The sequence below is a fragment of the Centruroides vittatus genome, unplaced genomic scaffold (genome assembly GCF_030686945.1).
Source record: "Centruroides vittatus isolate TY-2023 unplaced genomic scaffold, ASM3068694v2 contig_371, whole genome shotgun sequence".
In the NCBI taxonomy this organism is placed as follows: domain Eukaryota; kingdom Metazoa; phylum Arthropoda; class Arachnida; order Scorpiones; family Buthidae; genus Centruroides; species Centruroides vittatus.
The window spans coordinates 2,303,628-2,318,098 of NW_027122194.1; the positions used below are offsets into that span (position 1 = coordinate 2,303,628).

General features: G+C 34.0%; 1 protein-coding gene across 2 annotated transcripts in view; it reads right to left on the reverse strand.

The window, feature by feature from the left end:
* Scgalpha (sarcoglycan alpha) overlaps positions 1-14,471 on the reverse strand; it is a 32,286-nt gene that overhangs the window by 16,493 nt on the left and 1,322 nt on the right. For both annotated transcript variants that reach the window (XM_067270474.1, XM_067270473.1), the window contains exons 3-5: positions 10,399-10,538; positions 10,228-10,300; positions 9,925-10,132 (exon numbers count right to left, since the gene is read on the reverse strand). In XM_067270474.1, coding sequence (XP_067126575.1) covers positions 9,925-10,132; positions 10,228-10,300; positions 10,399-10,538 — 421 coding nt within the window. The remainder of the gene's footprint in view (positions 1-9,924; positions 10,133-10,227; positions 10,301-10,398; positions 10,539-14,471) is intronic.

Consider the following 14,471-nt stretch of genomic DNA (forward strand, 5'->3'; position numbering starts at 1 on the left):
ATCAAGAACTATGTTAAAAAAATATATAGAGAATGAAACAGAACAAATACTTAATAAATATTTGTTAAATAGACATCCTAAGAATATTTTTTTTTAAATCCAGCAACAAGTTACTTAACATTCCCAGCAACATTTGGTGGTACCATCTGTTACCATATTTTTTATATTTTTAATTATTATAAAATGGCAAAAAGCTTAATTTTGAGAGTAGGGATGAGTTTTATAAATAATAGTAAATGCTAATAAGTAAAATTGTCATTAAGTCTTAGATACACATGATCCCCTTATTTCCCCAACCCCTCGACCTTTAATCACCGAAATTTAATAATCAATTTGTCTAATAAACAAATCTCCCTGCAAAATTTCAGAAATTTTCAACAAAAAGCACATGAGTTATTAAGCTTCAAACAAGGTGAACAAAATTGTGCCCTCCCAGACACTAACATCCATACATACAGAAAAAACCCCCAAATTTTTTTTGAATTTCTTAATATTTCAAGGTCCAGAGTCTAAAAATGTAAAAATCTGGAGCAGATCATTTTTTGACCGATCTCCATACTTTCCCTCTGTTATATATAACAAGTAGGAAACATGGTATGATAAATATATTTTACATAGATTTATGTTAAAATAAAACCACAATATTTCAAACTTCCATCTATAAAAAGTTTACAGTGGAACCTCGGTACATGACCTTAATCCGTTCCTGATGTTTGGACTTATACCGAATAGGACATATACCAAACCAACCTTTCCCATAAGAAGTAATGTAAAAATGATTAATCCATTCTCATGTAAAAAAAAAAAAACAGCCCTCTTGATATGGTATATTAATGGGCTTGTAAAATAATTTAAACACTGTTTGAACACATTAATAAAAAAATAAATTTTATTATAGATTTTTAAAGTTATTACAGTATATTGTATTATATTATTTAAATCATTAAATCAAAATCAAACCAAATCAGTCTCCTTAATACTAATAATCTGTTTAGAAATTGATTTAATTGAACGCTGCTATATAATTGACCAAGACACTTCCGTTTGTCGATAATACGAAATGGAACTAGCAAAAATGCGAAATGGAAAAATACTTAAGAAAATGGCTGCCACCGGGCATGCATATAAAAAAAGTATGGGAACTGCTGCTCTGAATCAATGTAGTGAATTTGGTTCGTTAACTTTTATGTAACCTATGCAATTTCTTCTTATAAATATGAGTTATTCAAGTGCAACGAACATAAAAATGTCTGCTGATTGTGGATCTGAAAAATTGCTTCTCCCCTGGATTGCGAGGCAAAATTATGACGGCCTTGCTTTTTACAATTTTGACCAATAATATAACTATGTAACTTATATTTGAAACAAAATTTCATATTTTTGTAATTTTCTATAATGCAGACGATTTTCCACGAATTCACCACTCACACTGACATTTTTTCGCAAATTTATTACCATCTTCCAACTACAATCTCTTTATGCTTTCTATCGGACAATATGTATACCACGACGTGTGTTGCAGAACGACATTCGGTCACACTGCTATTCCGAAACCTTAGCCACAGTGTGATGTATTTCCCGAAAACTTTCGAACTCCGAACAGTCTGACGACAACAATTTTTTTTTTTCGTTTTCGGTAACATTCTGAAACAAAATTACGCTTTTACTGCCTTTGACCGGTGCCTACAAGTTTTTAACAGAAACAAACGTAAAATTATCGTTACGCTATTCCTTACGACGTTACAAACTGTAAACATAATTGAAATGTCACACAGAGATAATCCCTGGTATCTGAATTATACGAAATTAAAAGCTTATTGAATATTTGTAGTAATGACTTAAATAGTTTATCGTAGAAATTTCGAGTTATAAGTGATGCGATTGATGCGACGTAATACTCAACTAACAATACTTTACAATTGTTGTTTTCCATATTGTTTGTGGAAGAAATAAACATGATTTTTATTGTTGTTTCTCCTTAGAAAGTTTTCAGCAAAATTCGGTTTCGGTAAGTCTCAAGGAAGTAAGAAATCCTTTGTTTTTGTTTATGTAATTAATATTGAGTATAAATTCTAATAGAGCATTGACCCGAAACATATTTATGTCTTCAAATTGAGATATTTACACAAATTTTTGTTGAATTAAACTAGCGAGATCGATTTATAAACAATTTTAATAGAGCATTGACCCGAAACATATTTATGTCTTCAAATTGAGATATTTACACAATAATTATTCTCAAATTATTAAAATGAAGGTGCGTAAATGTGCAATAGTTTAGACAGAAATCAGTTGACAAATAATGTTAGCAGTGGCGTAGCGTAGTGGGGGCGGCAGGGGCGGCCCGCCCCGGGCGGCACTTTTAGGGGGCAAACAATCGCAAATTTCACAATAAATAATAATAATATCTTGTAAAAATTTTTGTAATAAATGTGATTATTGAATTGCAAAACATATATACATGACTTTTTTATTTGTAACATGTACTGTACAATACACAATAATGATGATTGTTCTTACCGAAAAGTTCTTTAGAATTACTGTATATTTTAGTCTTTTAAATTGAGATACCTAAATAAGGAGGCAGCAAAATTTTCCTCCGCCCCGGGCGGCTGACTCCCACGCTACGCCACTGAATGTTAGTTCTCTTAACATATTTTATGTAAATTATAATTTTCTATGCAAAGTAGTTTAATTCCGAGATTTCTAAGCTATATTTCGTGTTTGATTAACAATACAAAGTACAGAAAATAAAACAAAGCGTCTTATGTAACAATAAATACGCAATGTCTTGATTATATAATAGATAAATAAAGCGAAATTCTGCCAAATATAGATAAAATAAGAAACGTTTTATTCAGTTAAGTCTAACTTCAGTATCGAAGTGAAATAAAACAGTGAAAGGAACAATATCGCCAGAGTCAGTGTCGTCAAGAGATTTATAATTTAAGCAACATGAATTGTGCAAGTTATATTCTTTTGTCTTATAGAACTTTTTTCAAATTTTTACAAGAATATTACTTTCAGGTTGACGACCTTCAACTTGAAATTTTACTTAAAAATTTCTCTTCCTGACGCCAGATAAAAGAATCAGGACAAGTAGCCAGGATAAGTAGCATAATTTCAACACATTCTTTTCATTTAATATCGTAATATTTAATTTAGAAATTTTAAATAGGAATAATCGGATTTTTTCCAATTCCAATTAGTGTATAAGCTTATATTTTAGTAATATTTTCAGTTTTAATTTTATACAACATTTCCACGATAAACTTTTTCAAAATTTTTTTAAAAGTATCTTTTTCTACGCATTTGATACATAATAAACATTGCAATGTTTTCCGTTTTAATTACATATAGCATTTCCACGGAACACTTGTTTAAAATTCTTTTAAAAATATCTTAACGTATGGGATAGGATATTTCTAAAATTCTTATTCTACACGTTAGACACACAATGAACATTGCAATGTTTTCCGTTTTAATTTTATATAGCATTTCCAGGGTACATTTGTAATATTTATAATTTATGGTTATTTATGTTTTAAAGATAATCTATTATTCGTTGCTATTGTTACAAGTTGTGAGGCTCGGGATATAAATTGACAGCACAGTTTACTGAAACTTACACTTCTTAGATACACTAACAACAAATTAAACTTTAAATATCTCGTTAAAAGAAACAAAAACAAAATTCTCCACCGTTCTTTTTTCCCCGAATCGTTCTTCTCTTTCATTCCAAAAACGTTCTTTTCTTTTTTTCAAATCCTTCTTTTTTCTTTTTAAAATCGTTCTTTTTCGTTTTGCAGGTGTGAAAATTCGAACCCGCCGGAACCAAGCCGTTAATAATAAAATATTTTATTGCTTGGTTCCCACGGAGAAAATATGAATCAGGAGGAACAAGAATCGAAAAACGCTGGTTGGAGAAACGGGAAAACATGACCGAGACGATAAAAGGGTGACGAGGGAAGAAAGGGGGGCTGTTACATTCTGTCACTTTGACTGTGTGTGTGTGCAAAATCGAGGGGAACCGCCCGAAATCCACGGAATACGTTGACCAGGAGGACCGACCCAGATCACGAGGTATGACCCGAATTTATGTAAACTCTCCCTCCGTGGATCCGAAAAGACCGTGGCAACCGTCGCGCGCCTCTTCTGTAATTATATCGTTAGCTTAAATAAATTTTTGTTGTTGTTATTATCCGTCGGCTATGTCTTTTATTCGGGTATCGTCACTGCCACTCTATCGTCAGACCCATCCACTTCCTCCACTCGCCTAAAAACGCGCAACGCGTGACACTTCAGAACCGCCATCTTGACGTGGGCAGGTCTCACGGACCTGTAAGCCGAAAAAAGGAGGAACGAGACTCCGTCCGCCTCCCGGCACCCACACAAGTCTCCACACCATGGCGCTCATCTTTTTTGGAGCCGGCGCAACACTGCCCTCCTCTTAAGGCATGCTCATCCTGAGCATCGTTAGACCCATAGTACTGCGCCAAACGATCCACATGAACAATCTTTGATGCGGTTCTTGACCCCTTCTGTATTCGGTAGGTGACATCGTTGATTCTAGTCACGACACGATATGGCCCGTCCCACTTTGGCTGTAATTTAGGAGACGGGGAATACTATAGATTACTACCTATGGAATTTCAGGTCAGGGGACCGAGACGAGTTCAACGATATCCTACTTTTGGACCAGAGACAAAAAATAAAAAAGTTATCATACTTTCTTCCGGCGATCGCGCGATGATTGGAAGTCGCGTCGCTCTCTCCACTCTCGTATCGCGTGTTTAACCCTCCGGGAGATGACCGTAGTCCGACATTATGGTTTGCAGACTTTACCGCAAGATGGCAGTACTAGCAACTATGGTGCCGTCTGCATGAGAGCATTAAAAAAGTATGGTAACTTAAAAAGTATGATAACTTTTTTATTTTTCGTCTCCAGTCCAAAAATAGGGTACCGTTGAACTCGTCTCTGTCCTGAGTTCAAATATATAATCAAAGTCCTGAAATTTCATAGGTGGTAATCTATAGTACACCCTAGGAGACTTCCCCTTGCTGTGCACATGGTTATGTAACCACACTAGGAACCCTCTTCAAAGCCTCAATTGTTCGCCTTCCAGTCATATCGGGTCTTCATCTTTTCAGACATTTGTTGGCCTGACTGTCGGATGTGGTCATATAAGTCATTCATCTTATGACGTAAATTGCCCGCATAGTTGGTCATGCTACGTGGCCTATCAGGTGGAGTGTCGGTGATTAAATCTGCAGGCAATTGTAATTCTCTTCCAAAGTTTGCAAAGGCTGGTGTCACAGACGTACAGTACTTTCATGGACCGCGCTTCGGTATGCCAACAAAAATGGTCGAATGTGCTTGTCCCAGTCTCTTTGCCGAGTCTCTATGACTTTTGCCAAGTACCTTTCCAACGTCTGATTAAATCGTTCCACCATCCCGTCAGACTGTGGATGATAGGGGGTGGTTCTGGTTTTGTGGACACCCATCACATGGCATGTTTCCCGAAAAACTTGGGACTCGAAATTCCTGCCTTGATCACTGTGAATCTCTAAGGGTACTCCAAACCGACAGAAGACTTCATGGACTAATTTATTGGCCACAGTTTCCGCTTCTTGGTTGGGAATGGCGAAGACCTCTGGCCACTTAGTAAAGTAGTCCATGACAACCAAGAAGTACCAGTTTCTATTTTCGCTTTCAGAAAACAGTCCCGCAACATCTAACACTATTCGTTCCCATGGGCTCCAACATTGTACACCCTTAACACACCTCTACTGCGAGTTTGAGGGTCCTTCACGGTCGTGCAACTCGTACATCTGTGACACCATTTCTCCACATCATCACGACAGTGGATCCAATAAAATCTTTCGCGGATCTTCAGTAAGGTCCTCTTCACCCCCATATGGCCTCCAGAGCAGCCGTCGTGGTACAGTTTTTGGATCTCTGGAACTTTCCTTGGGAACAACCATTTGCAGGTGGTAGCTGTCCCCTCAGGTATTTTCCCATTTACGGCACAATACCCCATCCTGTATGGTCAAGCTGTCCCATTGTGCCCAGTAACTCTTTGTAACTGAACTCATAGCTGCAACATCACTCCAGTTGGGCCTAGGAGCATCAGCCTTCAACCACTTGAAGATCGGCTTAAGGTGTGCGTCCTTTTCCTGAGCCTGTTGTAAGGTTTCCTTCCACTCGTTACTGATTTCCATTTTCAGCATTTGCACAGGAACGATTTCTTTAGCTTCTTGTCTGACACAGTGCGTACAGTCATCAGCACAAGGTCTTCTCGACAAGGCGTCAGCGTTATCATACGTTTTCCCTTTAATTTCGCCTTGGATAATTAGGCTATTCCCATCGTGGGCTTGGGAGATAGAGATTCCTAGGGCTCCCTCAGAACCAGTGAGCACCCGCCCCGCAGTCCTGGTGTTTACTTGTTTCCCTGCTGCCACTGCGGCTGGGTGGTGGTATCAGCCACCTCTACCTTCTGAAGTCCATCCTCCTTTCGGTCTCTTCCAAGGTGCCCTCGCTTTGGGCAATTCATCTGTAGTAGTAACACTGGTGTCATTATGACCTCTCTAATACGATAGGATCGATCATTGTGTCTTACTGTCTCTACCTCCAAAGCATGGGCCAAAGCGTCCTTCAGAGTTTCATGATGTCCCAATCTCACAGCGGCTCGAATTTCTAGATCGCGTATTCCATCTATGAATGCTTGTACAAGTAGTCCTTCAACCAATGCAGGTGAAGACTGATATGCTTTTCGGATCAGTTTCTCAACTTCCAGTGCCCAGCACTGTAGAGTCTTGGCATTACATTGCACACATTCCTTAGGCTGGGCCTGATACACGCGTCAAGATGCTTGTCTCCATATCTGGACTCCAATGCTTCCACCAGTTGGTCGTAAGTGACGTCCTTAACCAGGGCCTCTAGTACAGCCAAGGCCTGATCACGGAGGGCCAACATGAGTGCTATCATGGCTTGTGCATTAGTCCATTCGTTCATCCTCGCCACGGCTTCAAACTGAATTTTATAAGCTGACAATGAAGATGTCCCATCGAAAGGCGGTACTTTAAATCCACGTACTGCTGGCGTAGCTATAACAGGAGTGGCATTCCCAATCTCAGATATGAGCTCGACCAAAGCTTTCTCAACGTCCGTGATCTTCACTTCAGCTTTGGCAATTCGAACCTCATGCCGCTGGACCTGCTCCTTGATTTCCTTTAAATCATTGCTAATTGTGGCGTGCAGTTCCTTCAGTTGACATGCCTGTTCTTCTTGGCCTCTCTGGAGCTCTTCTTTCATTTGACATGCCTGCTCTTCTTGCATGTTTTTCAACTGACTGGTCTGCTCTTGTAATGCCACCAATAATACAGATAGGTCCAGCATAGCTGGTGCTGGAGTGGCGCCAGAGGTGCTGGCAACAGAGTCAGTTGTTTGCTGATCATCTAATGTCCGATCAGTAGATTCACTAAAACGCCGCTGATCCATCGCCTGCTGTCGCTGTTGGCTTTGTATATGAATCCCTTCAGTGTTTCCTTTCGGCATAACCGGCTTGATTCATATCGCACTCCTGACACCAATTTGTTACAAGCTGTGGGGCTCGGGATATAAATTGACAGCACAGTTTACTGAAACTTACACTTCTTAGATACACTAACAACAAATTAAACTTTAAATATCTCGTTAAAAGAAACAAAAACAAAATTCTCCATCGTTCTTTTTTCCCCGAATCATTCTTCTCTTTCATTCCAAAAACGTTTTTTTCTTTTTTTCGAATCCTTCTTTTTTCTTTTTAAAATCGTTCTTTTTTGTTTTGCAAGTCTCCACACCATGGCGCTTGTCTTTTTTGGAGCCGGCGCAACACTATGTTTACTTTTAAATGAAAAATTTGTATTGAAAATTTGCATTCTTCAATCGGAAAGTTTAAAGAAAATGACATAAAAATTAAATTTTAGTAGTTTATTTTGGTTTACAGAATAAATCAAATAGCAACAAATATCCAGTTTTATTCCCTGATTGTTATTCTGTCAAGCAATTGGGGTCAGTTTCTGGAAATCAAAAAACTACCACAAAATGGGTGTCGCCTTGACGTGGCTTTGTGGCTTAATGTGTGAAAATTTTATCCAAGTTCTAAAGATAATATTTTCCACAGACTAAGAACACCCGACAGAAATTTCATATGTTTTTAACCCCTTTAGCAGATGTTAAAATGTTAGCAGATTTAATAATGTCTTTATTTTTCACGATTGTGGATATCGTCATTCTCAGAATACGGTATGCCACAGTTAAATCTCGAACACGCATGCCACCTTCATATTTCTCAACAATCTCTTTTTTCAGTTCCATTGTGATTCTAGTCATTTTTTTAGTTTTCTGTTGCTTTTCATTTGCCTTTTTGCAATTCATGATTAATAAAAAGTTTTACTTAAAAATTAAAATCAGAAGAAATTTAACAAAGTTATAAACCGTGGCACCACGAACATTTAGTCTGATCTAGTACACCGATAGTGTACTTGTTCATAGATTGCACATATAATTAAATTAAGTTGTATACCGAGCGAAATTTGTTTTGTCCAAACAGGACATATTCCGAATTGGACGTATTCTAAAGCAGACGTATACCGAGGTTCCACTGTATTTGAAAAATATTAGAGTGAATTTAATAATTTTCCATAGCATTGGCTCCTTCTCAAAATAATAGAATATCAAGATTATTACGTGGAAAAGAAAAAGAAGTAAAAAACCTTAAAACAGCTGGAATAGATTACAATATATTTTTACTTGTGAAAATCAAACTAAATATTATATAGGAGAAATGAAAAGATTATTCAAAAAAAGAGTAAAAGAGCATCAAGAAGCTGTCAGATTAGCTATTATGACATCACTATGATATTTACATTGTAATGAAACAAACTGTAACATCAATACTGATAATATAAAAATTTTATTTAAAGAAAAGAATACTATTAAAAAACAATCAAAGGACATTTTTCAATAATAAGGATAATATAAATAATGTTAATTTAAATAATGGCATTAATGTTGATGCATGCAGATTGAATTGTATTAACAGTGAGGAGGCTAAAGCATTGTCATTTGGTGAAATGTATTTGATAAGTAACTTATAATCATATGAAGAAATGTATGAATTTAAATAATTCTTTCTTAATTTAAGTGTTGTTTGAATGTTTTAATCACCTCTGAAATCAGAAGAGGCCGTGTTTTATTTTATTTCTCATATTTTATATTTTATTAAAAAAATGAAGAATTGTGTACGAATTCATCACTGATATTAAACTCATTATATGCTTTTCTAAATGCAAGTTTTAGATTAAATATATAAACTAATGATTACAGCAGAACTCAGATGATATGAAATGTTTGATACTAAGTGATTGAAAAAATACAAGAATATTGCAATAAAATCAAAGTTAAAGTTGATTACAATTAAAATTTCTTTTTTTTAAAAATTCATATTCTTATGAAAAGTCATCAGAGTAAATTCTTTTGAAACACCCAGAGCCTCTTTTATACACTGCATATCACCTGGACAAAATTTATAAACCAAACTCTACTGTGTTCTCATCTTTGTTGACAAAGTAGTATGTTTTTTTACTTCAAATAACATATAACTTCAGTTAAATGGGTCTTAGTTAATCAAAAAGCTATTGAATATACCTTTCAGCAAGAAATAACTGCAATAATTTTTTGTATTTTCCCAAACAATTAAATTCAATATTATCAAATTGCATAAATCTTGACACTATTTTTCACAATAATTGAAAATAATAAATAGTAGAATAATAATAAACTACAACAAAACTGCTTCTTTACGTAGTCATAATGCTTATTTGAAAAATCAAAATATTTATTTTATTATTATTGTTTAAAGTAAGTTCAATCTTAATTACCCTTCTTTCTCTCTAGGATTTACAGGAAATCTCCCACCAACATCAATGGCCGAAGCAATCATTGTCACATATATTACATCACTTTGATGAGATTTTCTCCATAAGCTGTTTTCAAAGATTTTAATTAATTGTTGTAGCCTCTCACCTTCGAACATATCTTCAACATTTAAATTTGAAAATTTTAATTCTACTTCATGTCGAGCCTCTTCTGTTAAAAAAAATAATAATAATGTACTCTTTTTTAATTCACAAATGTTTTGTTATCATATAAAAAAAAATTTTTAGATTAATAATAATTCTTACTTTTCTTTTTTTCTACTATAAAGCTGATCACTTTACGATATGTTTCATACTTGTTTCTATTCAATGCAATAATCTATTTAAATATAATTGCTTGTTAAACTGATAAAAATTACAATTAATAATAACAATATAATAAATACTAGAATATATAATTATTATTCAGATAAATACTTCAATTTGAACCCCTCCTGCTTCTTCTGGTGCACCATATAAAAATGCAATATCAGATCCATTTGGATGACGACAATGCATCCACTTTGGTAAATCCGGCATATCAAGAAGAGATGCTTGGTATTCTATATCTGCATCAGCTTTCATTATAAATAAGATTTAAAATTATTACTATTTAAGCATTTATCATTATTATAGTACTTATTATATAACAAAAATAAAAATTATTATTTGAGAAATTTAGGTATATCTTTTGTTAACCTTCAAATAATAGTTTGATATCATTTTATTATATTTTAAATTAAATTCTGAATATTCCAGTTTATTAAGTAAAGTATCCTATGTATTGTATATGTTACAGTCAAAACTCGTTTTCAGTTAGAACGCGTTTTAACTACTTGAAACTAGTTTATACTGGATGTCTTTGTTAAAACCAGTTTTGTCTAGTTAATTTACTGCTGTATATGTTTTGATTTTAGATAAAACTAGTTTTAACTTTTAACATTATTTAAAACTAATTTTAGCTACATAAATATGTTTGGAGGAAATAAATAAAGTTATGTATAGTGATTCGGGGGAAGATGCCTAACATTTTGCTTATGAAGGAAATTATAACGATAATTTTGGTTTTGGAGGCCTCTAACAAAAATATCATATTTTTGAGCATGTTTTTCAAATAAAACTTTGGAGTATATGAAAAATAATTGTATATTGTGTTTGCAATGATGACTTTTTTACTGTCTGGCATTTTAGGCACCTCACCCCAATTATCCAGGTGAGATGCCAAATGCCATTAGGGTAAGATAACAAATATAATTGCATAAAATTAATTTTCGAATATCTTAACCAAATTTAATTTATTGCATATGTAGCACAAAGTACTTCATAGTAAGTATAACAGCGCAGTATAAGTATTGTTAAGTTTCCGCCAGTTCTAACGTGCTCTATAGCTAGCTGAAAGCTCTTTTCAGTCCAAAAACCTTTTTGAGAAGTCTTTATATAATTTCTATGCTGCAATAAAATGAGAAAACAAAAATTTATTAAAAATAGGCATATTGGAATTCAATTAACAAATAATAGGCATGTTACCCCAAGAAAAATGTGGCATCTTTCCCATTTTTCGGGGTAAGATGCCTAGCAGAGTCACGTGTTCTAGTGTGTCCAATCGGGATCAGCGGTAGCTCACAATGGAAACTTTAGAACCTTAACTACATCCCACATTAATTGTTATTTTTTAATAAATTCTATTTTAACTTTTAGCTTTAAAATGATTCTAGAAACATTTCACAACAAAAACTTCATTCTTGTATTGCTTTCATTCTTCTCAGATGTAGAAAATGAGGTAACTACAGCTTTCCGCACTCAATATTGGCCCAACGATTCATCATACAAACACATGACAATGTCTGACGTCACCGTTTGAAAATATCAAAAAGTAAGCATCTTCCCCCGCTTACCATCTTACCCCAAATCACTCTATATGTTGCAGTCAAAACCAGTTTTTAGTTAAAATGCATTTTAACTAGTTGAAACTAGTTTATACTGGATGTCTTTGTTATAACTAGAATTTACTGCTAGTCAAAAATAAATATGAGTTAAAACTAGTTTTAACTAGACAAAACGGGTTTTAACAGTACATCCAGTATAAACTAGTTTGAACTAGTTAAAACACGTTCTAACTAAAAATGGGTTTTGACTGTAACATATATACTTTCAAATGTGCACAAATAACAAAGGCAATATTAAATAATTAGACCAAACAATATGTTAAATATCAAAAAACACTTTCTAATTCATAAAATTATCATGATTAATTGGTTAGTTAAATGAGATATATAAACTTGAAACAAAAGATTGTTTTGTTAGTAGACAACTGTACAGAACATCCATTTGCTAACAATGTATTATTAAAAAAAATACAATAATATTCCTTCCTGTAATCACTAATTTAGCCATATGCCAAGGAATCACATCTAACTTAAATGCATACTAAAAAGTGAAATGTTTGCAAGAATTTTAAAAAACTAGGTTTTCACCTAGATATAATTAACTAATATAATTTCTGTTGCTAAAAGAATTCTCCTACTTGATGCACTAAATCTTTTGGCAATATTGTGAGATCAAGTATCTGAGAAAACCATTGAGAATTAAGTATAACAAACATATATAGCCCGATTATTTAAGCAATCGTTTGGTGATGCTTCCATTGAGAATTATAAGCAATTACCTTACTAAAACTGGACAAGGAATATATTACCACAGTACAGTACCTTCTCTGGAAAAACTAAAGTTTTCTATCTTCTCCAAAGATCTTCAGGTATTATTCAAAAATGGAGCAGTCTAAAGAACAAGATGTACTTCAAATTTGAAACTGTCAATCAGATGCATATACACAGTTGACATAATTATATCATAAATATTTATCAAAACGTGCTTGCCAAACACGAGAAATGCATTTCTTTTCTTTATAATTAATGCATGTTGGTCAGCTTTAAAAATCTTGTGTGCTTCCAATTCTCTAAGTTATTTGGTAAGACAGCACATCTTATAATGGAGGCCTGATCTAATTTTATTATAATATCATTGTCCGACACATGTGGATGAAAAATTAAAATTGACCTAGTTTATATAGGGTGTATGAAAAGGATGCTAAAAAAACAGATGACAGAACACAGATATGACATAGCTCAAAAGAAGAGATCCATAGCCCTATCCATATATGTGTTGGACAACAATATTATAGCAAAATTAGATCATGCCTCCATGATAAAATGTGCTATCTCTATCGAACAACTTAGAAAATTGAAAGTTTAGCTGAGACGGACCATTGATCTTTGCAGCACCAGAAATACTTATAAAAACAGAGTCTATCACATCTGTACAATACAGTTTCCAACTTCAGTTTGGCAATGTGATTCTCCTAGTTATTCCACTCTTGTTATTCTGAATATCAAAATGGTTTCAAGAAGAAAGTATAAAGGGTAGAAACCTTCAGAATATCATCATTCAATATGTACACCAGACAATATAAATCATGTAAGAAGTGCCAACTAGTGCCTTATGTAGTCAACACAAGTGAGCTCAGAGGTAGGCTGTCATTCTATAGTATAGTATATTACAGAATTTGCAGACTCTAACACAGAGACCTTAATTACAACCCATACAAGATCTAATTTATCCAGAAGCTGAGAAAACAGGACAAGAGATTGCAACTTTAGTTTAATAAGTTTTTGGCATTATTGAAAGTAGACAAAAACCTTGTTACTGATGTCAGATGAGGTCCACTTACAAACGTCTGGGTTCATGTTCAACAGAACTTCAATTCTAGGTTGAAAATAATTTGCATGAATTTCAGCAGCAGCCTTTACCTAGTGCTAAAATGACACTGTGGTGCACCATTTCATCCAACAGCATTATGAGTCTGTATTTTTTGAAGATGAGAAGAGTCATGTTGTAACAGTAAATTCTGAACACTGCATAGCCATGCTAGACACATTTCTGAAACATAAGGTTAATCTTTGTCACTGTGATCCTCTAGCAAGATGGAGCAACTGCTCATTCCTGTGCTTCTATGGCAGTTCTCAAAAAATGTTTCCAAACAGGGGTTATTTCTTGCTTTGGGAACATCAACTGGTTGTCCATTCTTCAATGTGACTACACCAGATTACTTTTGTGGGGTTATGTGAAACATTGTTTATGAGAAACATCTGATTGTTATGAATGAACTATGAATAACAAATTTGTGAATGTATCCAAGCAATTCTAAGAGTTATGTTGCAAGAGGTTGTATAATCTTTTCCAGCCAGGCTAAATGAGTGTAATAATTTCAAAGGTGAACACTTATCTAATGTCATTTTCAAGAATTAGTGTTTTATGTTAATTTTTTATGAAAAGGCATATATCTTATGTGTAATAATAAATATTTATTATTACACACAAGAATTATATGAAATGTTCTTTAATTTTAAAAACATCTGATGTTTTTGGTACACCATGTAGATACAAATAAATTTATTCCATATAAAACATTAAAAAATTTTTTAATGGGAAAAACATTTTATTCTTTAATTGTA